Source organism: Leuciscus leuciscus (assembly GCF_965113295.1).
Source record: "Leuciscus leuciscus genome assembly, chromosome: 2".
Lineage (NCBI taxonomy): Eukaryota > Metazoa > Chordata > Actinopteri > Cypriniformes > Leuciscidae > Leuciscus > Leuciscus leuciscus.
The window spans coordinates 12688043-12714130 of NC_138726.1; the positions used below are offsets into that span (position 1 = coordinate 12688043).

At 41.6% G+C, this 26088-nt stretch overlaps 1 protein-coding gene across 1 annotated transcript; it reads right to left on the reverse strand.

Moving 5' to 3' along the window:
• Positions 1–13039: 13039 nt before the first annotated feature.
• Positions 13040–26088, reverse strand: LOC309492900 (mucin-5AC-like; the record flags this gene model as incomplete). The annotated part of the gene is made up of 31 exons (XM_082161940.1): positions 25998–26088; positions 25691–25744; positions 25328–25589; positions 25042–25156; positions 24491–24581; positions 24264–24370; positions 23342–23555; positions 23025–23150; positions 22488–22605; positions 21931–22069; positions 21054–21164; positions 20773–20842; positions 19612–19752; positions 19295–19459; positions 19090–19184; positions 18878–19004; positions 18408–18663; positions 17980–18029; positions 17532–17632; positions 16954–17105; positions 16733–16871; positions 16549–16653; positions 16280–16459; positions 15918–16154; positions 15648–15804; positions 15409–15537; positions 14778–14925; positions 14641–14684; positions 14303–14530; positions 13198–13976; positions 13040–13129 (listed from the first exon to the last, which is right to left on the reverse strand). Exons 1-31 carry the CDS (start codon positions 26074–26076, stop codon positions 13040–13042), a joined length of 4809 nt encoding a protein of 1602 aa, XP_082018066.1. The 5' UTR covers positions 26077–26088.

Below are 26088 nucleotides of genomic sequence, written 5' to 3' on the forward strand. Positions count from 1 at the left end.
TTCAACACTCACTGTTGTTGACACAAGTGTAGTGACTGGCACTGCAGTTGTCTTTGTTAGCGTTGTTGGTTGCGTGGATGTAACGACTGGTAGTGAAGTTTGTGTCACTGGGAGAGATGTGCCTGTGGATGTCGACGTTTCAGATGATGTAGCTGTTAACTCTTCTAAAGTGGTCGTGGCTGTAGTTGTTGGTAGGCTTGTTTGACCAGTTGTTACCACCTTTGGCGGCCTGGTGGTGGACCCAGGTGTCGGAGATGTGGTCAATTCGTTCTCAGTTACAGTCTCAGTTGTTGTTACTTCTCCAGTTGTTTGAGTAGCTGTAGATGATTTTGAAGTTGTGTAGACACTGCTTGGAGATGATGTTCCTGTAGGTGGCTGGACAGTGGTGCTTCCCTCCTCGACAAGGACAGTAGTGGATGAGATGGCTGGTGTGGTGGTTGAAAGAGTTGTTTCAGCTTTGACTGGTTTTGTTGTTGAAGAAAGACCCTGAGTGCTAACCTCATACCCAGTGGACGATTCAACACTCACTGTTGTTGACACAAGTGTAGTGACTGGCACTGCAGTTGTCTTTGTTAGCGTTGTTGGTTGCGTGGATGTAACGACTGGTAGTGAAGTTTGTGTCACTGGGAGAGATGTGCCTGTGGATGTCGACGTTTCAGATGATGTAGCTGTTAACTCTTCTAAAGTGGTCGTGGCTGTAGTTGTTGGTAGGCTTGTTTGACCAGTTGTTACCACCTTTGGCGGCCTGGTGGTGGACCCAGGTGTCGGAGATGTGGTCAATTCATTCTCAGTTACAGTCTCAGTTGTTGTTACTTCTCCAGTTGTTTGAGTAGCTGTAGATGATTTTGAAGTTGTGTAGACACTGCTTGGAGATGATGTTCCTGTAGGTGGCTGGACAGTGGTGCTTCCCTCCTCGACAAGGACAGTAGTGGATGAGATGGCTGGTGTGGTGGTTGAAAGAGTTGTTTCAGCTTTGACTGGTTTTGTTGTTGAAGAAAGACCCTGAGTGCTAACCTCATACCCAGTGGACGATTCAACACTCACTGTTGTTGACACAAGTGTAGTGACTGGCACTGCAGTTGTCTTTGTTAGCGTTGTTGGTTGCGTGGATGTAACGACTGGTAGTGAAGTTTGTGTCACTGGGAGAGATGTGCCTATGGATGTCGACGTTTCAGATGATGTAGCTGTTAACTCTTCTAAAGTGGTCGTGGCTGTAGTTGTTGGTAGGCTTGTTTGACCAGTTGTTACCACCTTTGGCGGCCTGGTGGTGGACACAGGTGTCGGAGATGTGGTCAATTCGTTCTCAGTTACAGTCTCAGTTGTTGTTACTTCTCCAGTTGTTTGAGTAGCTGTAGATGATTTTGAAGTTGTGTAGACACTGCTTGGAGATGATGTTCCTGTAGTTGGCTGGACAGTGGTGCTTCCCTCCTCGACAAGTACAGTAGTGGATGAGATGGCTGGTGTGGTGGTTGAAAGAGTTGTTTCAGCTTTGACTGGTTTTGTTGTTGAAGAAAGACCCTGAGTGCTAACCTCATACCCAGTGGACGATTCAACACTCACTGTTGTTGACACAAGTGTAGTGACTGGCACTGCAGTTGTCTTTGTTAGCGTTGTTGGTTGCGTGGATGTAACGACTGGTAGTGAAGTTTGTGTCACTGGGAGAGATGTGCCTGTGGATGTCGACGTTTCAGATGATGTAGCTGTTAACTCTTCTAAAGTGGTCGTGGCTGTAGTTGTTGGTAGGCTTGTTTGACCAGTTGTTACCACCTTTGGCGGCCTGGTGGTGGACCCAGGTGTCGGAGATGTGGTCAATTCATTCTCAGTTACAGTCTCAGTTGTTGTTACTTCTCCAGTTGTTTGAGTAGCTGTAGATGATTTTGAAGTTGTGTAGACACTGCTTGGAGATGATGTTCCTGTAGGTGGCTGGACAGTGGTGCTTCCCTCCTCGACAAGTACAGTAGTGGATGAGATGGCTGGTGTGGTGGTTGAAAGAGTTGTTTCAGCTTTGACTGGTTTTGTTGTTGAAGAAAGACCCTGAGTGCTAACCTCATACCCAGTGGACGATTCAACACTCACTGTTGTTGACACAAGTGTAGTGACTGGCACTGCAGTTGTCTTTGTTAGCGTTGTTGGTTGCGTGGATGTAACGACTGGTAGTGAAGTTTGTGTCACTGGGAGAGATGTGCCTGTGGATGTCGACGTTTCAGATGATGTAGCTGTTAACTCTTCTAAAGTGGTCGTGGCTGTAGTTGTTGGTAGGCTTGTTTGACCAGTTGTTACCACCTTTGGCGGCCTGGTGGTGGACACAGGTGTCGGAGATGTGGTCAATTCGTTCTCAGTTACAGTCTCAGTTGTTGTTACTTCTCCAGTTGTTTGAGTAGCTGTAGATGATTTTGAAGTTGTGTAGACACTGCTTGGAGATGATGTTCCTGTAGGTGGCTGGACAGTGGTGCTTCCCTCCTCGACAAGTACAGTAGTGGATGAGATGGCTGGTGTGGTGGTTGAAAGAGTTGTTTCAGCTTTGACTGGTTTTGTTGTTGAAGAAAGAACCTGAGTGCTAACCTCATACCCAGTGGACGATTCAACACTCACTGTTGTTGACACAAGTGTAGTGACTGGCACTGCAGTTGTCTTTGTTAGCGTTGTTGGTTGCGTGGATGTAACGACTGGTAGTGAAGTTTGTGTCACTGGGAGAGATGTGCCTGTGGATGTCGACGTTTCAGATGATGTAGCTGTTAACTCTTCTAAAGTGGTCGTGGCTGTAGTTGTTGGTAGGCTTGTTTGACCAGTTGTTACCACCTTTGGCGGCCTGGTGGTGGACACAGGTGTCGGAGATGTGGTCAATTCGTTCTCAGTTACAGTCTCAGTTGTTGTTACTTCTCCAGTTGTTTGAGTAGCTGTAGATGATTTTGAAGTTGTGTAGACACTGCTTGGAGATGATGTTCCTGTAGGTGGCTGGACAGTGGTGCTTCCCTCCTCGACAAGGACAGTAGTGGATGAGATGGCTGGTGTGGTGGTTGAAAGAGTTGTTTCAGCTTTGACTGGTTTTGTTGTTGAAGAAAGACCCTGAGTGCTAACCTCATACCCAGTGGACGATTCAACACTCACTGTTGTTGACACAAGTGTAGTGACTGGCACTGCAGTTGTCTTTGTTAGCGTTGTTGGTTGCGTGGATGTAACGACTGGTAGTGAAGTTTGTGTCACTGGGAGAGATGTGCCTGTGGATGTCGACGTTTCAGATGATGTAGCTGTTAACTCTTCTAAAGTGGTCGTGGCTGTAGTTGTTGGTAGGCTTGTTTGACCAGTTGTTACCACCTTTGGCGGCCTGGTGGTGGACACAGGTGTCGGAGATGCGGTCAATTCGTTCTCAGTTACAGTCTCAGTTGTTGTTACTTCTCCAGTTGTTTGAGTAGCTGTAGATGATTTTGAAGTTGTGTAGACACTGCTTGGAGATGATGTTCCTGTAGGTGGCTGGACAGTGGTGCTTCCCTCCTCGACAAGGACAGTAGTGGATGAGATGGCTGGTGTGGTGGTTGAAAGAGTTGTTTCAGCTTTGACTGGTTTTGTTGTTGAAGAAAGACCCTGAGTGCTAACCTCATACCCAGTGGACGATTCAACACTCACTGTTGTTGACACAAGTGTAGTGACTGGCACTGCAGTTGTCTTTGTTAGCGTTGTTGGTTGCGTGGATGTAACGACTGGTAGTGAAGTTTGTGTCACTGGGAGAGATGTGCCTGTGGATGTCGACGTTTCAGATGATGTAGCTGTTAACTCTTCTAAAGTGGTCGTGGCTGTAGTTGTTGGTAGGCTTGTTTGACCAGTTGTTACCACCTTTGGCGGCCTGGTGGTGGACACAGGTGTCGGAGATGTGGTCAATTCATTCTCAGTTACAGTCTCAGTTGTTGTTACTTCTCCAGTTGTTTGAGTAGCTGTAGATGATTTTGAAGTTGTGTAGACACTGCTTGGAGATGATGTTCCTGTAGGTGGCTGGACAGTGGTGCTTCCCTCCTCGACAAGGACAGTAGTGGATGAGATGGCTGGTGTGGTGGTTGAAAGAGTTGTTTCAGCTTTGACTGGTTTTGTTGTTGAAGAAAGACCCTGAGTGCTAACCTCATACCCAGTGGACGATTCAACACTCACTGTTGTTGACACAAGTGTAGTGACTGGCACTGCAGTTGTCTTTGTTAGCGTTGTTGGTTGCGTGGATGTAACGACTGGTAGTGAAGTTTGTGTCACTGGGAGAGATGTGCCTGTGGATGTCGACGTTTCAGATGATGTAGCTGTTAACTCTTCTAAAGTGGTCGTGGCTGTAGTTGTTGGTAGGCTTGTTTGACCAGTTGTTACCACCTTTGGCGGCCTGGTGGTGGACACAGGTGTCGGAGATGTGGTCAATTCGTTCTCAGTTACAGTCTCAGTTGTTGTTACTTCTCCAGTTGTTTGAGTAGCTGTAGATGATTTTGAAGTTGTGTAGACACTGCTTGGAGATGATGTTCCTGTAGGTGGCTGGACAGTGGTGCTTCCCTCCTCGACAAGTACAGTAGTGGATGAGATGGCTGGTGTGGTGGTTGAAAGAGTTGTTTCAGCTTTGACTGGTTTTGTTGTTGAAGAAAGACCCTGAGTGCTAACCTCATACCCAGTGGACGATTCAACACTCACTGTTGTTGACACAAGTGTAGTGACTGGCACTGCAGTTGTCTTTGTTAGCGTTGTTGGTTGCGTGGATGTAACGACTGGTAGTGAAGTTTGTGTCACTGGGAGAGATGTGCCTGTGGATGTCGACGTTTCAGATGATGTAGCTGTTAACTCTTCTAAAGTGGTCGTGGCTGTAGTTGTTGGTAGGCTTGTTTGACCAGTTGTTACCACCTTTGGCGGCCTGGTGGTGGACACAGGTGTCGGAGATGCGGTCAATTCATTCTCAGTTACAGTCTCAGTTGTTGTTACTTCTCCAGTTGTTTGAGTAGCTGTAGATGATTTTGAAGTTGTGTAGACACTGCTTGGAGATGATGTTCCTGTAGGTGGCTGGACAGTGGTGCTTCCCTCCTCGACAAGGACAGTAGTGGATGAGATGGCTGGTGTGGTGGTTGAAAGAGTTGTTTCAGCTTTGACTGGTTTTGTTGTTGAAGAAAGACCCTGAGTGCTAACCTCATACCCAGTGGACGATTCAACACTCACTGTTGTTGACACAAGTGTAGTGACTGGCACTGCAGTTGTCTTTGTTAGCGTTGTTGGTTGCGTGGATGTAACGACTGGTAGTGAAGTTTGTGTCACTGGGAGAGATGTGCCTGTGGATGTCGACGTTTCAGATGATGTAGCTGTTAACTCTTCTAAAGTGGTCGTGGCTGTAGTTGTTGGTAGGCTTGTTTGACCAGTTGTTACCACCTTTGGCGGCCTGGTGGTGGACACAGGTGTCGGAGATGCGGTCAATTCGTTCTCAGTTACAGTCTCAGTTGTTGTTACTTCTCCAGTTGTTTGAGTAGCTGTAGATGATTTTGAAGTTGTGTAGACACTGCTTGGAGATGATGTTCCTGTAGGTGGCTGGACAGTGGTGCTTCCCTCCTCGACAAGGACAGTAGTGGATGAGATGGCTGGTGTGGTGGTTGAAAGAGTTGTTTCAGCTTTGACTGGTTTTGTTGTTGAAGAAAGACCCTGAGTGCTAACCTCATACCCAGTGGACGATTCAACACTCACTGTTGTTGACACAAGTGTAGTGACTGGCACTGCAGTTGTCTTTGTTAGCGTTGTTGGTTGCGTGGATGTAACGACTGGTAGTGAAGTTTGTGTCACTGGGAGAGATGTGCCTGTGGATGTCGACGTTTCAGATGATGTAGCTGTTAACTCTTCTAAAGTGGTCGTGGCTGTAGTTGTTGGTAGGCTTGTTTGACCAGTTGTTACCACCTTTGGCGGCCTGGTGGTGGACACAGGTGTCGGAGATGTGGTCAATTCATTCTCAGTTACAGTCTCAGTTGTTGTTACTTCTCCAGTTGTTTGAGTAGCTGTAGATGATTTTGAAGTTGTGTAGACACTGCTTGGAGATGATGTTCCTGTAGGTGGCTGGACAGTGGTGCTTCCCTCCTCGACAAGGACAGTAGTGGATGAGATGGCTGGTGTGGTGGTTGAAAGAGTTGTTTCAGCTTTGACTGGTTTTGTTGTTGAAGAAAGACCCTGAGTGCTAACCTCATACCCAGTGGACGATTCAACACTCACTGTTGTTGACACAAGTGTAGTGACTGGCACTGCAGTTGTCTTTGTTAGCGTTGTTGGTTGCGTGGATGTAACGACTGGTAGTGAAGTTTGTGTCACTGGGAGAGATGTGCCTGTGGATGTCGACGTTTCAGATGATGTAGCTGTTAACTCTTCTAAAGTGGTCGTGGCTGTAGTTGTTGGTAGGCTTGTTTGACCAGTTGTTACCACCTTTGGCGGCCTGGTGGTGGACACAGGTGTCGGAGATGCGGTCAATTCATTCTCAGTTACAGTCTCAGTTGTTGTTACTTCTCCAGTTGTTTGAGTAGCTGTAGATGATTTTGAAGTTGTGTAGACACTGCTTGGAGATGATGTTCCTGTAGGTGGCTGGACAGTGGTGCTTCCCTCCTCGACAAGGACGGTAGTGGATGAGATGGCTGGTGTGGTGGTTGAAAGAGTTGTTTCAGCTTTGACTGGTTTTGTTGTTGAAGAAAGACCCTGAGTGCTAACCTCATACCCAGTGGACGATTCAACACTCACTGTTGTTGACACAAGTGTAGTGACTGGCACTGCAGTTGTCTTTGTTAGCGTTGTTGGTTGCGTGGATGTAACGACTGGTAGTGAAGTTTGTGTCACTGGGAGAGATGTGCCTGTGGATGTCGACGTTTCAGATGATGTAGCTGTTAACTCTTCTAAAGTGGTCGTGGCTGTAGTTGTTGGTAGGCTTGTTTGACCAGTTGTTACCACCTTTGGCGGCCTGGTGGTGGACACAGGTGTCGGAGATGCGGTCAATTCGTTCTCAGTTACAGTCTCAGTTGTTGTTACTTCTCCAGTTGTTTGAGTAGCTGTAGATGATTTTGAAGTTGTGTAGACACTGCTTGGAGATGATGTTCCTGTAGGTGGCTGGACAGTGGTGCTTCCCTCCTCGACAAGGACAGTAGTGGATGAGATGGCTGGTGTGGTGGTTGAAAGAGTTGTTTCAGCTTTGACTGGTTTTGTTGTTGAAGAAAGACCCTGAGTGCTAACCTCATACCCAGTGGACGATTCAACACTCACTGTTGTTGACACAAGTGTAGTGACTGGCACTGCAGTTGTCTTTGTTAGCGTTGTTGGTTGCGTGGATGTAACGACTGGTAGTGAAGTTTGTGTCACTGGGAGAGATGTGCCTGTGGATGTCGACGTTTCAGATGATGTAGCTGTTAACTCTTCTAAAGTGGTCGTGGCTGTAGTTGTTGGTAGGCTTGTTTGACCAGTTGTTACCACCTTTGGCGGCCTGGTGGTGGACCCAGGTGTCGGAGATGTGGTCAATTCGTTCTCAGTTACAGTCTCAGTTGTTGTTACTTCTCCAGTTGTTTGAGTAGCTGTAGATGATTTTGAAGTTGTGTAGACACTGCTTGGAGATGATGTTCCTGTAGGTGGCTGGACAGTGGTGCTTCCCTCCTCGACAAGGACAGTAGTGGATGAGATGGCTGGTGTGGTGGTTGAAAGAGTTGTTTCAGCTTTGACTGGTTTTGTTGTTGAAGAAAGACCCTGAGTGCTAACCTCATACCCAGTGGACGATTCAACACTCACTGTTGTTGACACAAGTGTAGTGACTGGCACTGCAGTTGTCTTTGTTAGCGTTGTTGGTTGCGTGGATGTAACGACTGGTAGTGAAGTTTGTGTCACTGGGAGAGATGTGCCTGTGGATGTCGACGTTTCAGATGATGTAGCTGTTAACTCTTCTAAAGTGGTCGTGGCTGTAGTTGTTGGTAGGCTTGTTTGACCAGTTGTTACCACCTTTGGCGGCCTGGTGGTGGACCCAGGTGTCGGAGATGCGGTCAATTCATTCTCAGTTACAGTCTCAGTTGTTGTTACTTCTCCAGTTGTTTGAGTAGCTGTAGATGATTTTGAAGTTGTGTAGACACTGCTTGGAGATGATGTTCCTGTAGGTGGCTGGACAGTGGTGCTTCCCTCCTCGACAAGGACAGTAGTGGATGAGATGGCTGGTGTGGTGGTTGAAAGAGTTGTTTCAGCTTTGACTGGTTTTGTTGTTGAAGAAAGACCCTGAGTGCTAACCTCATACCCAGTGGACGATTCAACACTCACTGTTGTTGACACAAGTGTAGTGACTGGCACTGCAGTTGTCTTTGTTAGCGTTGTTGGTTGCGTGGATGTAACGACTGGTAGTGAAGTTTGTGTCACTGGGAGAGATGTGCCTGTGGATGTCGACGTTTCAGATGATGTAGCTGTTAACTCTTCTAAAGTGGTCGTGGCTGTAGTTGTTGGTAGGCTTGTTTGACCAGTTGTTACCACCTTTGGCGGCCTGGTGGTGGACACAGGTGTCGGAGATGTGGTCAATTCGTTCTCAGTTACAGTCTCAGTTGTTGTTACTTCTCCAGTTGTTTGAGTAGCTGTAGATGATTTTGAAGTTGTGTAGACACTGCTTGGAGATGATGTTCCTGTAGGTGGCTGGACAGTGGTGCTTCCCTCCTCGACAAGTACAGTAGTGGATGAGATGGCTGGTGTGGTGGTTGAAAGAGTTGTTTCAGCTTTGACTGGTTTTGTTGTTGAAGAAAGACCCTGAGTGCTAACCTCATACCCAGTGGACGATTCAACACTCACTGTTGTTGACACAAGTGTAGTGACTGGCACTGCAGTTGTCTTTGTTAGCGTTGTTGGTTGCGTGGATGTAACGACTGGTAGTGAAGTTTGTGTCACTGGGAGAGATGTGCCTGTGGATGTCGACGTTTCAGATGATGTAGCTGTTAACTCTTCTAAAGTGGTCGTGGCTGTAGTTGTTGGTAGGCTTGTTTGACCAGTTGTTACCACCTTTGGCGGCCTGGTGGTGGACCCAGGTGTCGGAGATGTGGTCAATTCATTCTCAGTTACAGTCTCAGTTGTTGTTACTTCTCCAGTTGTTTGAGTAGCTGTAGATGATTTTGAAGTTGTGTAGACACTGCTTGGAGATGATGTTCCTGTAGGTGGCTGGACAGTGGTGCTTCCCTCCTCGACAAGGACAGTAGTGGATGAGATGGCTGGTGTGGTGGTTGAAAGAGTTGTTTCAGCTTTGACTGGTTTTGTTGTTGAAGAAAGACCCTGAGTGCTAACCTCATACCCAGTGGACGATTCAACACTCACTGTTGTTGACACAAGTGTAGTGACTGGCACTGCAGTTGTCTTTGTTAGCGTTGTTGGTTGCGTGGATGTAACGACTGGTAGTGAAGTTTGTGTCACTGGGAGAGATGTGCCTTTGGATGTCGACGTTTCAGATGATGTAGCTGTTAACTCTTCTAAAGTGGTCGTGGCTGTAGTTGTTGGTAGGCTTGTTTGACCAGTTGTTACCACCTTTGGCGGCCTGGTGGTGGACACAGGTGTCGGAGATGTGGTCAATTCGTTCTCAGTTACAGTCTCAGTTGTTGTTACTTCTCCAGTTGTTTGAGTAGCTGTAGATGATTTAGAAGTTGTGTAGACACTGCTTGGAGATGATGTTCCTGTAGGTGGCTGGACAGTGGTGCTTCCCTCCTCGACAAGTACAGTAGTGGATGAGATGGCTGGTGTGGTGGTTGAAAGAGTTGTTTCAGCTTTGACTGGTTTTGTTGTTGAAGAAAGACCCTGAGTGCTAACCTCATACCCAGTGGACGATTCAACACTCACTGTTGTTGACACAAGTGTAGTGACTGGCACTGCAGTTGTCTTTGTTAGCGTTGTTGGTTGCGTGGATGTAACGACTGGTAGTGAAGTTTGTGTCACTGGGAGAGATGTGCCTGTGGATGTCGACGTTTCAGATGATGTAGCTGTTAACTCTTCTAAAGTGGTCGTGGCTGTAGTTGTTGGTAGGCTTGTTTGACCAGTTGTTACCACCTTTGGCGGCCTGGTGGTGGACCCAGGTGTCGGAGATGTGGTCAATTCATTCTCAGTTACAGTCTCAGTTGTTGTTACTTCTCCAGTTGTTTGAGTAGCTGTAGATGATTTTGAAGTTGTGTAGACACTGCTTGGAGATGATGTTCCTGTAGGTGGCTGGACAGTGGTGCTTCCCTCCTCGACAAGGACGGTAGTGGATGAGATGGCTGGTGTGGTGGTTGAAAGAGTTGTTTCAGCTTTGACTGGTTTTGTTGTTGAAGAAAGACCCTGAGTGCTAACCTCATACCCAGTGGACGATTCAACACTCACTGTTGTTGACACAAGTGTAGTGACTGGCACTGCAGTTGTCTTTGTTAGCGTTGTTGGTTGCGTGGATGTAACGACTGGTAGTGAAGTTTGTGTCACTGGGAGAGATGTGCCTGTGGATGTCGACGTTTCAGATGATGTAGCTGTTAACTCTTCTAAAGTGGTCGTGGCTGTAGTTGTTGGTAGGCTTGTTTGACCAGTTGTTACCACCTTTGGCGGCCTGGTGGTGGACCCAGGTGTCGGAGATGTGGTCAATTCATTCTCAGTTACAGTCTCAGTTGTTGTTACTTCTCCAGTTGTTTGAGTAGCTGTAGATGATTTTGAAGTTGTGTAGACACTGCTTGGAGATGATGTTCCTGTAGGTGGCTGGACAGTGGTGCTTCCCTCCTCGACAAGGACAGTAGTGGATGAGATGGCTGGTGTGGTGGTTGAAAGAGTTGTTTCAGCTTTGACTGGTTTTGTTGTTGAAGAAAGACCCTGAGTGCTAACCTCATACCCAGTGGACGATTCAACACTCACTGTTGTTGACACAAGTGTAGTGACTGGCACTGCAGTTGTCTTTGTTAGCGTTGTTGGTTGCGTGGATGTAACGACTGGTAGTGAAGTTTGTGTCACTGGGAGAGATGTGCCTGTGGATGTCGACGTTTCAGATGATGTTGCTGTTAACTCTTCTAAAGTGGTCGTGGCTGTAGTTGTTGGTAGGCTTGTTTGACCAGTTGTTACCACCTTTGGCGGCCTGGTGGTGGACACAGGTGTCGGAGATGTGGTCAATTCGTTCTCAGTTACAGTCTCAGTTGTTGTTACTTCTCCAGTTGTTTGAGTAGCTGTAGATGATTTTGAAGTTGTGTAGACACTGCTTGGAGATGATGTTCCTGTAGGTGGCTGGACAGTGGTGCTTCCCTCCTCGACAAGTACAGTAGTGGATGAGATGGCTGGTGTGGTGGTTGAAAGAGTTGTTTCAGCTTTGACTGGTTTTGTTGTTGAAGAAAGACCCTGAGTGCTAACCTCATACCCAGTGGACGATTCAACACTCACTGTTGTTGACACAAGTGTAGTGACTGGCACTGCAGTTGTCTTTGTTAGCGTTGTTGGTTGCGTGGATGTAACGACTGGTAGTGAAGTTTGTGTCACTGGGAGAGATGTGCCTGTGGATGTCGACGTTTCAGATGATGTAGCTGTTAACTCTTCTAAAGTGGTCGTGGCTGTAGTTGTTGGTAGGCTTGTTTGACCAGTTGTTACCACCTTTGGCGGCCTGGTGGTGGACCCAGGTGTCGGAGATGTGGTCAATTCATTCTCAGTTACAGTCTCAGTTGTTGTTACTTCTCCAGTTGTTTGAGTAGCTGTAGATGATTTTGAAGTTGTGTAGACACTGCTTGGAGATGATGTTCCTGTAGGTGGCTGGACAGTGGTGCTTCCCTCCTCGACAAGGACAGTAGTGGATGAGATGGCTGGTGTGGTGGTTGAAAGAGTTGTTTCAGCTTTGACTGGTTTTGTTGTTGAAGAAAGACCCTGAGTGCTAACCTCAAACCCAGTGGACGATTCAACACTCACTGTTGTTGACACAAGTGTAGTGACTGGCACTGCAGTTGTCTTTGTTAGCGTTATTGGTTGCGTGGATGTAACGACTGGTAGTGAAGTTTGTGTCACTGGGAGAGATGTGCCTGTGGATGTCGACGTTTCAGATGGTGTAGCTGTTAACTCTTCTAAAGTGGTCGTGGCTGTAGTTGTTGGTAGGCTTGTTTGACCAGTTGTTACCACCTTTGGCGGCTTGGTGGTGGACCCAGGTGTCGGAGATGTGGTCAATTCATTCTCAGTTACAGTCTCAGTTGTTGTTACTTCTCCAGTTGTTTGAGTAGCTGTAGATGATTTTGAAGTTGTGTAGACACTGCTTGGAGATGATGTTCCTGTAGGTGGCTGGACAGTGGTGCTTCCCTCCTCGACAAGGACAGTAGTGGATGAGATGGCTGGTGTGGTGGTTGAAAGAGTTGTTTCAGCTTTGACTGGTTTTGTTGTTGAAGAAAGACCCTGAGTGCTAACCTCAAACCCAGTGGACGATTCAACACTCACTGTTGTTGACACAAGTGTAGTGACTGGCACTGCAGTTGTCTTTGTTAGCGTTATTGGTTGCGTGGATGTAACGACTGGTAGTGAAGTTTGTGTCACTGGGAGAGATGTGCCTGTGGATGTCGACGTTTCAGATGGTGTAGCTGTTAACTCTTCTAAAGTGGTCGTGGCTGTAGTTGTTGGTAGGCTTATTTGACCAGTTGTTACCACCTTTGGCGGCCTGGTGGTGGACCCAGGTGTCGGAGATGTGGTCAATTCATTCTCAGTTACAGTCTCAGTTGTTGTTACTTCTCCAGTTGTTTGAGTAGCTGTAGATGATTTTGAAGTTGTGTAGACACTGCTTGGAGATGATGTTCCTGTAGGTGGCTGGACAGTGGTGCTTCCCTCCTCGACAAGGACAGTAGTGGATGAGATGGCTGGTGTGGTGGTTGAAAGAGTTGTTTCAGCTTTGACTGGTTTTGTTGTTGAAGAAAGACCCTGAGTGCTAACCTCATACCCAGTGGACGATTCAACACTCACTGTTGTTGACACAAGTGTAGTGACTGGCACTGCAGTTGTCTTTGTTAGCGTTGTTGGTTGCGTGGATGTAACGACTGGTAGTGAAGTTTGTGTCACTGGGAGAGATGTGCCTGTGGATGTCGACGTTTCAGATGATGTAGCTGTTAACTCTTCTAAAGTGGTCGTGGCTGTAGTTGTTGGTAGGCTTGTTTGACCAGTTGTTACCACCTTTGGTGGCCTGGTGGTGGACACAGGTGTCGGGGAGGTGGTCAATTCATTCTCAGTTACAGTCTCAGTTGTTGTTACTTCTCCAGTTGTTTGAGTAGCTGTAGATGATTTTGAAGTTGTGTAGACACTGCTTGGAGATGATGTTCCTGTAGGTGGCTGGACAGTGGTGCTTCCCTCCTCGACAAGGACAGTAGTGGATGAGATGGCTGGTGTGGTGGTTGAAAGAGTTGTTTCAGCTTTGATTGGTTTTGTTGTTGAAGAAAGACCCTGAGTGCTAACCTCAATCCCAGTGGACGATTCGACACTCACTGTTGTTGACACAAGTGAAGTGACTGGCACTGCAGTTGTCTTTGTTAGAGTTGTTGGTTGCGTGGATGTAACGTCTGGTAGTGAAGTTTGTGTAATTGGGAGGGATGTGCTTGTAGATGTTGATGTTTTAGATAACGTGGTAAATTCATACTTAGTGGTTTGATCTCCAGTCGTCTGAAGTGTGGACACAGATTGTGATTCTGTGGAAAGTGTTGTCCACACTTTACCAGTGACTGTTGGAAGTGTTTTTGTAATGGGTGCAATTGAGGTTTTTGATGTTACTGTACTTTGTGTCTCTATGGAACTTTCAGTGTCTGTTGTTTTCTTTGCTGTCGTTGATAAGGACAGTGTTGATGTTTGATCTGATGATGTTGAAGGCTTTGAAGTTACATACACCTGTTGTTCAGTTGAATGTTTAATTTCCGCAGTAGAAGCAGTTAAAATAACTACAGTTGTTGGTCCACTTGTCAGTTGTTCTGGCTTGTTGGATGTAGATAGAACCTCATGAGTTGTGGTTGTTTCTTTTTCAGTTTCCGGTGAAGTGTATTCTGTGGTCATCAAGTAAATAAGTTATTAAATGTAAGATGAATGTAAAATAAGCATTTCAATAAGAAAAATCTTAAAGTAATTAAGAATAAGAGCAAATTAATAATTTTGTGTTGTAAAATACATGTTCAGTGTTTGAATAATATGAAAATATTTTTCAGTTCCATTGTCTGGAGAAGTTGTGATCATTTGTAATTGAATGAAAATAATCAATGTTTACTACAACAAGTCCTTCCAGTATAACTGATGCATAATAAGCTTTGATTTCCAATGAATGAACCCTAAATATACAAGCAATATATGAGGAAAAACAGAAATAACAAGGTACCTGGGGTGCTGAAGACAAAAACTGTTGTCGGGGTTGGTGTTAATTTCTGTGTTGTGGTCTGGGGGGATGTGACTGTTGGGACAGCCGTCGTTTCACAAGGTATCAAAGTCCTCTCAATAGTTCCATTGACTGAACATCTGCCTGTGATACATCCTCCCAGTCCATCCGTTGTGTGATAAATTATATCTCCAAAGTAGTACTCTACATTGTTGTATTGGCATGTACATGCTGTAAATGAAGAAAAAGTATGAAAAAAAGAATATAATGAAAGCAGACTTTCAACTAAACTAAACTAATCTTCAAAACTAAACTATAACTGAAGTGGCAAAAAATCTTACCATTTACATCAAACTCACAGATAACACCAAATGATGAACAATAACTGCATGAAAAAAACACAAATATGATATTTAAAAACTATTAGTGACCTATATGAAACTAGAGTAGAAAAATACGAAGTAGAAAATACGCATACCATGACTGACAGTTTTCTGTGGTTGGCACCTGCTGGCCAATTTGATAATGTAACATTTCAACAAAGCAGCCACAATCTTCCTGTGTCACACACTTCATGTTATCCTCATCAAAAACAGGCTGCTCAGGAGGGCATTTAGGATAGCATCCTAAAAAAGATTCAAAGGGGAAAATATAAATCAGATTAAAAACAAACAAAACATGTAATGTGCAATGTGGCAATGTGAAGTACAATTTAAGAATAGATTTCAGTGAATCAACTGTTTTGAAGACAAATATAAACTATAATATAAACTAACTATTCTATAAACTTGTCCAGTTTAGGGGACATAGCCTATTATGATTTTTTATGATTCTGAACCAAGGTGATATTTGAATGATACATTTGCATGAATACTTGACAAAAATCACTTTTCCACGATCAAAATCCCCCCGAAATTATCTCTAGGGTTTCTAGAGTAGTAAATGTACACTGATTATTATGCATTATTTAAAAAATATGAATTTAATAGAATACAAAATAAGTGTGATGTGACAAAATTATTTCAATGTGTCTTCCAAATATAAGTATTTATAGGTTTTTTCTCAATAACATGCAAATTATATAACTGGTTGTAATTATGAGTTCTCACCTTCAAGCGCTGGTATCTGACTAGAGCAGTTTCCAGAAGGGTTTCTGCATGTCTGCATACAAGGAGCTCCACAAGGTTTGTAATGCCACTCACATTCACCAGGGGGGTTGTAATAATCACAGAACAATGCTGCAATGAAAAGGCAAACCTTAAACTTGTTTTAGGCTTTTGTGGTGTACAGTTTTTAATCATTCTTTACAGCATATCTGATGACAATGCGATAGTTATCAGTGACTCACGGCATATTTTAGGTGTTCTCCAGGCAACACAGGCTCCAGCCTCATTACAGGCTTGTGCATAGGCTGTTACAGCAGTGCAAAAACATTCATAATCTCCACCACTATCACAGGCACATGCGTCTCTCACACAAGCATCATAAAAAGGAGAGGGGTCCACCTTTAAAGCAATATTCATAACAATGTGGCTGGTAAATACAATCGATTTTTCAGACATAATATACTTAACATATGGATATTCGAGTTCCCTAAATAGCAGTTTGTTGTAAGTACCTGTGAATGACAGGTTGAGAAGACATTGCTAGTAATGATGCTGCACTGCCTCTGTGCCCAGGCCTCTCTATACGGATTATGGACACATGGTTCTTGGATGAGAGTTGCATCTGGACAACTAGAGAGCTTCCAGCTGTTTACAAAATCCAGGGCTTCAACAGCAATTGCTTGACTGCGTGTAGTGAAGTCATTGTTTGCGTTCCCATCGTAGTTTCCACATAGACCACACACGCGCCCCTGTCAATATGAATAGAACACTGTTATTATAAACATTAATACGATATTTATATAAATATATATATATAATATTTAATAAATAGACTTGACAAAGATTTAGGTGATAGTCCTGCCACATTACTCACACTAAACTCTGGATTCAGTTTGATGTGTATTGTTGTTTTTCTGTCCCAAATGAGCATCAGACCATTACTGGCCTCAATCACCAAGTAAAGCCCCATGGTGCGCATCTGGTAGGGAATCTCCTCTCCTACATCTCTGTGAACAACTTGGTAGGATCCATCTGTCAATCTAAGCTCATTGCTCTGAAATATAAATGACAAATACAATGTTCATTCTGTACTAATTTAAGGTTTTATATGCCTGCTTTGGTAAATGCCAAGAGTTAACTCACTCCAAGAAAAAGCTTGATAGCCTTGGAACAAGTGGTGCCAGTGGATCCGCAGGGGATATTTTCAGTAATGACTCTAAAAGTGCCACTGGTGCTATTGCAAAAGTCCTGGGCATAACATGAATATTTAGATTTAGATTAAGTTATAAAGATCTTCAGGCCTCATAAGAAAGTGTAAGGTTAATACCTGAACAAGGCTGTATTCACAGTTTCCACTAAAGACATATCTTTTCTCATCAAAGGTTCTATAATGACCATCTCCATAGATGCTGCATGTCCCACTGCACTGGTTTGTGGTACATATCCATCGTCTATTCTTACAAGCACTACAAAAAGTAATGTAAGTGCATTATAAACAATAGTATCTAAAATATAAAAAATAATAAAAAATCTCACAGTTGTACTTACCATGTATTGCAATCAGTCTTAATGCTTTCCCCAGGTTGGTAGGCAACTCCATTATGGATGCAAGGACAGAGGTCTTCAGCAATGCAGCCACCTTTCCCATCTGACACCAGCCCAGATGGGCACACACAGCCAGACACACACTCTGTGCTGATCTGCAGTAACACATTTGCAATATTTCACAACAAATTATTACTGCAGAAAGGAATAATTCACCCTTAAATTACAATTTATTGGTCATTTACTTACCCCAATGCCATTCTAAACCCATATGATGTTATTTTCTCAGTGGAACACAAAAGGAGAGAGTTTATAAAGTATCTTCACACCTCTCTTTTCTGTACAGTCTGTCTCATTTTCCATTCGGCATATTAGATTTGGTACTACTTTTGTGGTGCAATTCTGGTGTTTTATTATCCCAATTGGAGCTCTACTTTTGCTGAAGTACAGTGCACCATGACCATGTCATGTCTCTTAAATTTGTTGTTTTGTGTTACACAGAAAAAAAAAAAAAAACTAGCATACTGGTTTAGAATAACATAAGCATGACCTACACCTTTATAAGTATTCAAGTAACTCACACAGGCCATGTCTAATGTTTTGCAGCTCTTCTGACACTCTGATCCCTTGGAACCAGGGCTAGCGCTGGAGCAGTTGAAAAACATCATTGGCTCTTTGCATTCTAAAAGTAAAGATTCAAAGAATTGATTAAGACAATGTATTCACTTAAAGGTATAAGTGTAGCTGATGTCAAATAAAATCACTGAGAAAATAAATCTCAGAAAGTTCTAAAAACTCTTTACAGTAACTTAGAAACATATTATTTTAACAATTTAAATATAGCCCCTCTCTCTCTCTCTCTCTCTCTCTCTCTCTCTCTCTCTCTCTCTCTCTCTCTCTCTCTCTCTCTCTCTCTCTCTCTCTCACACACACACACACACACACACACACACACACACACACACACACACACACACACACACACACACACACACACATGCACACACACTCACACAAACAGATACACACCTTTCCCATTTGATCCACCAGAGCAGGTCAGTTTCCCTTGTTCGCAAATACTGAAATTTAAATATTAAGTTAAATATTATTAAATCACATTTGGGACAGTAGTCTACAACAGGGTTTTTCAAACTGAACTCCATGGACCCCCTGCATCCCCTTGGTTAAGATTATTAAACAATTTAAGAGAAAAACAAGACATGCAAAAATATAGTGAAATGCTCTATACAAATTTAGTTTGGCCTGAATACAATGATGATACTAAAATCAATTCTTTATTTTTCTCAAAATTGTAACCGAATATTATTAAAAATGTGTAAATACAGGTGGTTAGATTTTCATGAGTGCCTGAGGGTTTTGGGGGGTCCTTGACATGAAAACCCTGTATGCAAAATATACCCCGTTCAACAGAAATGTAACCAACTCCATGTCCATACCATGATCCTCCATCTTTGGAGATGGAGATCCCAGCAGGAATAATTTTGCCTGAATCATAGCATGAGCAGCTGGCAGATGCAACACAGTCACCATTCTCGTTCATGTATGTTCCTTCTGCACAGCCACAGCCATCTACTGGCACAAAGTCAACGGCGCAGGTGGTGTCTGATTGGCTGAGGGATTGGCAAGTGCGGTCACAGCTGGTCATTTGATAGGAGTAGACCGTGGTAGCGAGGCAAGTTAGGGTGTACTTTTCTGAGAAGAAGGAGAGGACATTTATTTGGGTTTAACTACAATCTACTTAATGAACATATGTGAGCAAAAACTTTTATTTGAACTCCCATCTCACATATTGTTTTTAATCAGCATGACTTTTTAAGTAAAATCCCAAAACAGCTTGTCAAGCTATCAAATATCAATACCAAAATATCAAATATTCTCAAGCCTTTCTGAGAAGAAGGCAACTCACTGCAGGCAGCATCTCTCCAGCCATCAAGAGCAATCCCTCTTGCAGCACATGCATGTACGTATGAAGACAATGCAGCACACATACAGTCCTCACTCTTCTCACAGTTGCAGCTGTCATATATACAATTCTAAAAAGTATGGAAAAGTTAGATTCAGCTTGAAAATAAATATTACAATTATATCTTATAATATATTATAATAGATTTCACTTACTGCTTTGTAGACTTCAGGGCTGATTTCAGAGTGGCAGGGGGCAAACACTGATGAAGGATCTGACAGCAGGGAGCACCAGTGCTGTGCATATTTTTCTGTGTGTTTTTAGAAAAACAATCAGTTTTAGATGACATTCCAGAGTTACAAATGCAAGTTTTGTGGAAATCACATGACAGTAAAAAAAACAGTAAAAGTAAATTCATACCATTTTCAGTGCTAAGACTGCAAGGATTCTCAAAGTTTCTTTTAACATCAAGGCAACTTGCTCTTGTTTTCCAGGTGTTGGCAAAATCCAAAGCTGTTCCTTCCCTGAGTCCGCCAATGGTTGTAAAGTCATCAGCCTCAATGTTGTTGAAATTGCCACAAAGACCTATGGATTGATTCATTAACTAAATTAATCTAGGATATAAAATCAAATTAACTGAAGACATGTAAATATTCCCACAGAAAAAAAATAATGCTGCTTTTGTCCAGAGGATTGTACGAGAGGGTTAACGCAAAGAGGTCTGTAAAAATAAATACCACATGTTTCTCCTTGGTACGCTGAATTGACTGTGATGTAAAGTTGCATTAACGGTACAAGCTGGATCTCCAGACGAAGCCCAATCAAATGGGCCTGAATGATAATGTAGAATGAGGAGGGCTTGAAAATGCTCACATCAGCTGAAAATCAAATAAAAATACAAATTTAGAATTACAGACATTGGTGTGTGTTTAATATAAGGCAAGACATCAAGTAGTAATCAAGTAGTTCTTTATATAACCATAGTCCACATAACCATATATATTTTTCTCTTCATGATCAGTCTTTCAAAACAAATATTCAATGCGCGCCCACACCATTTGAAATTAGATCAAATGGTCTAATTTGATCTAAATCAAATGGTCTTTTTTTTATATATATAAAAAAATTACAAATAAAAATATCAATGTTGTCAATGAGAGTGATTATGTCGTAAACTGGTTATAAAAACAGACCCAAAAAACGGCCCCCATACACTTAGTGCACTATTTTAGGGGAAATCCACTTGTAGTGGAGTCGTAAACCACTGTGGATATCAAGTGCACTCATTCTATTCACCTCGAAAACGAGTGTATAACATGTACAGACTAGCCGCTAGCTAGAGAATACATGCACTGTGAGCATCATGCCGAATGTATTCCAGCATCTTGTAACATTTGTCGGAGGTTTAGGTGACCGGTCTCTCCATAAGATACCGACACGGCACTCATCATTGTCCTAATTCGCGCAATAGTTTTTATTCATACACTGAACTATATTATTGGAGTAATGTGAAAACTGACTGAGGGTATAATATTCGATTTCAGATAGCCTACAGCCGTTGTTTATTTGTTTATCCGCTCTGATAAGATGTCATAAATCCACGTAGTTCACCGGTGCCTCGAACCACATTCATGCGCGCAAAGAAGCAGAGCCGAAGCACAACCAAAGCAATCTTCTTCCGCAAGACACACGTTTTATTTATTTTAACCACAGGAGGGCCAAAAGTTACATAGTGTAGCTTTAATATCATTTAGCTATGTGATAGCAAAATTATGATAACAAAAATTTATTCAGTATACTTTACGAATGTTTAATTATATTTGTTTGTAATTATTAATTAATGAATTTATTTATTTATTTACCCCCCCCTACATTTTCTGTTGATCTGTCTACCGTACCTGTAAAAAGTGGCAGCTGGGCAATTATTCTGTTGACCTCAATATTTCCACTGGAATCCACTTTAAACACCTGTGTGCACAGATAGTTTCTGTTCAGAAATGTTTTGGAAAGACATCCAGATTATGTATATATAAATATATATATATATAACGTTTTGTGTCACTGTGCATATATATATACAGTGACACAAAACGTTAGATATGGTTTCATAAATTTTTGATAAAAGCCTGTTCTGTTAAACATTATCTGTTTTTTCGTCCCCATCCTTTTTAGTACTTACAGTATTTCCATTTGACAATGCCAAAGTGATTGCCTTCAAACAGGTTTCAGTGTCAGTCACACCACATTTCACCAGGTCTCCTTGAATTGTGAATTCTGTTCCTGTGCATTGCTTTCAAAAAGAAAGAAAAATGGACCAGTTAATTAATATAACCTAAAAAAATTGAAGATTAAATGACCAACCATTTTAAATTACATTCACATTTATTTCCATATATGATTATCTTAAAAACGTCCATAGAACTGTGAACATAGAGTTAATAATAAAATCAGAATAATTTTTAAGATAGAGTTTTGTTTGTGTGGGCTCACATTTTGTTTATCCTTTATACAGCCATAATCTATTTCTCTATGTCTGTACTGTTAACATAGATCTAGACAGCAATAGTTAACTTCTGTGGGTTAATTTGATGAAAACAAAAAAAACATATCCAATTAATTTCTTAAACTACAGACACGCAAATGTAATCCCTGTTTCCACCACACATCAATTTGCACCATTTGGATCTTATCATGCATATCATGTCAATCATGCAATAGCCACAATTATCCCTAATATCAGCATCATAACAGATTTTAATGGCTTTCTTAAAGCTCTTCAGTTGTTAAGCAGAAACCCATAATTATCATTTTTAGTTGAAGAAAAAATACATTTTATTAATAAAATGAATTGTTAAAAATAAAATAACTATCATCTGGACATTTATTATCCGACAAGTTTAAAAAAAAAAAAATTATAATATGACACTGTTTAGCACAATGCTTAGAAATCCATTGTTAATTTACTATTAATTAGTACAAGAACAGCACAACAGCACATACTGCATGTAATGTCTTCTAATGGTGTCTTATAAAGGTAATTGCCTTCAAGCACATACTTTGGATAGGACGTAAGTGCAGTCTCCATGAAAGGTGTAGGCTTTTCCATCATAAGTGGTAATATGGGATCCACCCTCTACTGAACAGGCACGTGGACAATCCTTTTGGTTACAATTCCACTGTCCCTGTTCACAGGTACTAAATGGGAAATAATAATGTCAATGTAAACCTATACCTTTTAAAACACTCAGGCCTGGTTTCACAGGACGAGGCTTTAGTTCAATTAGGACATTTAAGTATCTTTTTTAAACGTGCCATTCATTTTTTTTTTTACTGGTGTGCATCCTGAGAAAAAACAATGGCACTGACATATTTTAAGATATGTCTTGTTTTAAGATATATTTAAGAATGCGAGTTGCTTTCAGTTAAAACAGCTCAAACATGCATTTCAGACTGGGACTATCTTAAGCCTTGTCTGTGAAACCAGGTCAATAGTACATAATAGGCTATAATATTAAAACATTAAATCTTCAACTGCTTTTTCTTTTTTTTCTTTTTTCTTTTTTTATAATGGTTTTAGAAAATTGAGTGTGAATTTCAAACAATGGAGGCTTACCACTCTCTGCAGTTGCTTGTGTAATTCTCCCCAGAGGCAAATATTTTACCTCCAAGGATGCAGGAGCATTCACTGTGTGGAATACAGCCAGTCTTGTGTATATCATCGAAAATAGTGCCTTAAAGCGAGAGGAAGAGGAAAATGGGTTATGGCTTAGACAGAATTGACACGTTCAGAACACCAGTAAAAAAAAAAAAAAAAAAGTGTGTGTGTGTGTGTGTGTGTGTGTGTGTGTGTGTGTGTGTGTGTGTGTGTGTGTGTGTGTGTGTGTGTGTGTGTGTGTGTGTGTGTGTGTGTGTGTGTGTGTGTGTGTGTGTGTGTGTGTGTCTGTGTTCATATAGCAAGTGGCACAAAAGTCGCCAAGTTCAGCATAAAGTAAAAAAAAAAAAATGGCTGTAGACCACTGGAGGAATACACAAAATAAAATCAGATTAAAGACAAAAAGACATTAGATTGGGAAGGTATCAGTGAAATGATTGTAGTCAATTACTTTAGAAGATAGTGTCAATAAGGAAAATCATAATAAAAACACTATACCAGGAGGGCAGAAGCATCCATCAATGCAGTGGCGCTCACACACTTGTCCTCTTTCAGGGTTGGTACAGGTGTCAGTACAGGGATTTCCACACTCTTGGTATACCATGCTTTCTGGGCACGGATGTGCTGCAATATAGAAAAAGAGAGCATCGGTTATCAAAAAGAATGCAAAACTACAACAAGAGACTCTAGATCAGCGGCATTGTGAGGGTGTTTAAGCCCCAGATCTTCTTTTGAAAACTCACACAATGATAAGACAAACACTGACAAAGAACTAAAAGAATGAGCCATGCATGGCATAAACATGGCATACTTACGGCAAAAATATTCTGTTCTCCATTCTTCAGGCCTTCCACCTGCATGTACACACTGTCTAGAATATTCAGCGATAGTTTTGCATAGGCAGAAGGATCCAGAGGAGCCATTGCAATGGCATAAGTCTTTCATGCAAACTTTGACAAATGAATCGATGGAAACCAGACCTCCGCAATCACTGAACACTGAACTAGAGAAGATATCACGGCAAAAAGTCTGTGGAGAATGAGACAAAAAATAATCATTAACAAACAGGTACAATAATTATGACTATCAATAATAATAATTCCAAATACTCCCCTGCTTGTGATATAAATTCATTCATATTCAAAAATTGATTGATTTACTAAAGACAAAAAGATAAAAATGTATATACAGTACCTGTGACTTGAACCCTGATTACATATAATATGAGATTTATAATGCTGAAAATGTTCAATAAGATGTGTTCTTCATTTCTCAAGTCACTTTAAATAAATGCATCTGCATTTCTTTTTTCAGAAGCATTACTTTTATGTAAGTAAAAAATGGTGGGTAAAGTGGGTGAAGTTTAGGACCAGAAGTACTCTGGACAAGAAGAGAGCATAAACCAACACCTTGAGCAATGCACTTTCTGGGCTGTAATAATAAGTGTGGGGTGTCTACGGATAAAAGTCACTGCTAAATGACTATTTTATACATAATATGTTCTTGTTTTTTGTTTTTGTTTAAAACAGCACTACTACAAGAATACGAGTTAAACCTGAATTCACCCCAGTCCCAATTTCCTTGGACACCCAAAACAGGCATTTTAACTGAAACTGGCCATTTTTTAGCCCAAACATTTAATTATTACCACCCCAGTTTTAAGGGGTGTTAATTGCTTGTCATTTCTGTGTAGACAAAGGAAACGTCTAATTGAGTGTGGGCAATTTCATTTCTTACCTCATCTCCACAGTTTTCATCTAGAGATATTTTGTCTTCATTACAGATTTCTGTTGGACCATCCATCTTCCAGAGGTTCCCATAATCAGAAACCGACAGCGTAGTTCCTAAAACAAGACATGCAAAGATTCTTTATTGTCTCTGGACAATCATGTAAAACATGCAATACAATTATATATTTTTCTAAAGACAGCATTGCAAAAATGAATAAATAAATGAACAAATACCATCACTGATGAATTCATTGTAAATCTGGATTCCATTGAAGTCACCACACAGTCCACATGTCTGGTTTTGATATTTTTCATCTAACTTGACCTGAAAATAGATTATATTACACCTGTATTAGTGCCCTCCTCCTGTTGGTTGGTTAAAGGGATAGTTCACCCAAAAATGAAAATTCTGTTATCATTTTATCACCCTCAAGTTGTTCCAAACCTTAACATATTTTTTAATATTTTGATATTTTGAAGAATCTCAATAACCAAACGGTTGATTTTTTAACCGAACATTGTTCAACCAAACATTGACTTCAATAGTATTTTTTTCCCCAATTTTTCTCGATACTATGGAAGTCAATGGGGCCCATCAACTGTTTGGCCCATATTCTTCAAAACATCTTCTTTTGTGTTCAGCAGAAGAAAGAAATGCATACAGGTTTGGAACAACTTGAGGGAGAATAAATGATGACAGAATTTTCATTTTTGGGTGAACTATCCCTTTAATTAAGTAGGCTATTGGAGGTAGCTGGTTTGTTGCATAATGAAGATATCCTTACCATGAAAGAATCATCTTCATTCCACATGGCTACTAGACCCAAAACAGCCTTGACTGCAATATAAGATGTCATCTTCTCGATGAAAACTTCAGAGTTGGTAAATGGAAGTGTCACTCTACAGATAAAGTGGTAACATTAGACGTTTGTATTTTTTGTCTTTCCAACTCCCAAACCACCACCACCAAACAAAGATTGACAGCAATGTGAGATGAAGTCAGAAGTCAACACAGTTTAAGTCAGATTATATGATCTGAAAAATCAAACAAACTTAATCAGAATCACTCACATTTGCCCATTTACACTGAGAGAGCCTTTAGTAAGCTCTATTGTTGTCCCCTGTAGTTTCATCATGATTTTGCTGATTGTTGGATCATTGTTCACCACCTGATGCCTCAACTGGATGTTAAAGTCTTCATAGCTGGTCGAACAGTGCGATGTAAAAATGTAGTTGCAGGAAGATGAAAGCTGGAAGTAGTTCCCATCATAGGTCTTGAAATGGTAGTTACCCCAAGCACTACAAACCAGCTCATTGTGTTGTGAAGTCAGTCCTGGTAAAAAAAAATAAAAAATAATAATAAATAAATAAATCGTTTCTTTTAAAGTTGATTATGAAAAAACCTTTGAATTTCAATGATTTAGAGATTTTTACCTGAAACAAATTCTACTGTAGCAGTTGGTTGCATGTTCATTGTTGTGAAAAACGCTGGAGGAGTTTGAGAAATATTCATAAATGTTAAAACATAGGTAAGAATCATTTGTTTGAATGCTTTACAAAACGGCAAAATCTTAATTCATAAATCTGAACAAATTATTTCAAAATATTAGCATGACATTACATGTAACTGCATGCAATTATCTAATTATTGTATTACTACAATTCTACTAGAAAAAAATTATAATTTTACAATTAAATTAAAATCCAGTATTAAGAAACACTTGTTATAAATTTGTCTTACTGGTTTGTGTTTCCGCAAGTCCAATAGACAGTGTCACCCATATCAGCACTCCTATAGATATTCTTTTTAACATCCCCATGGTGTTGGTGGA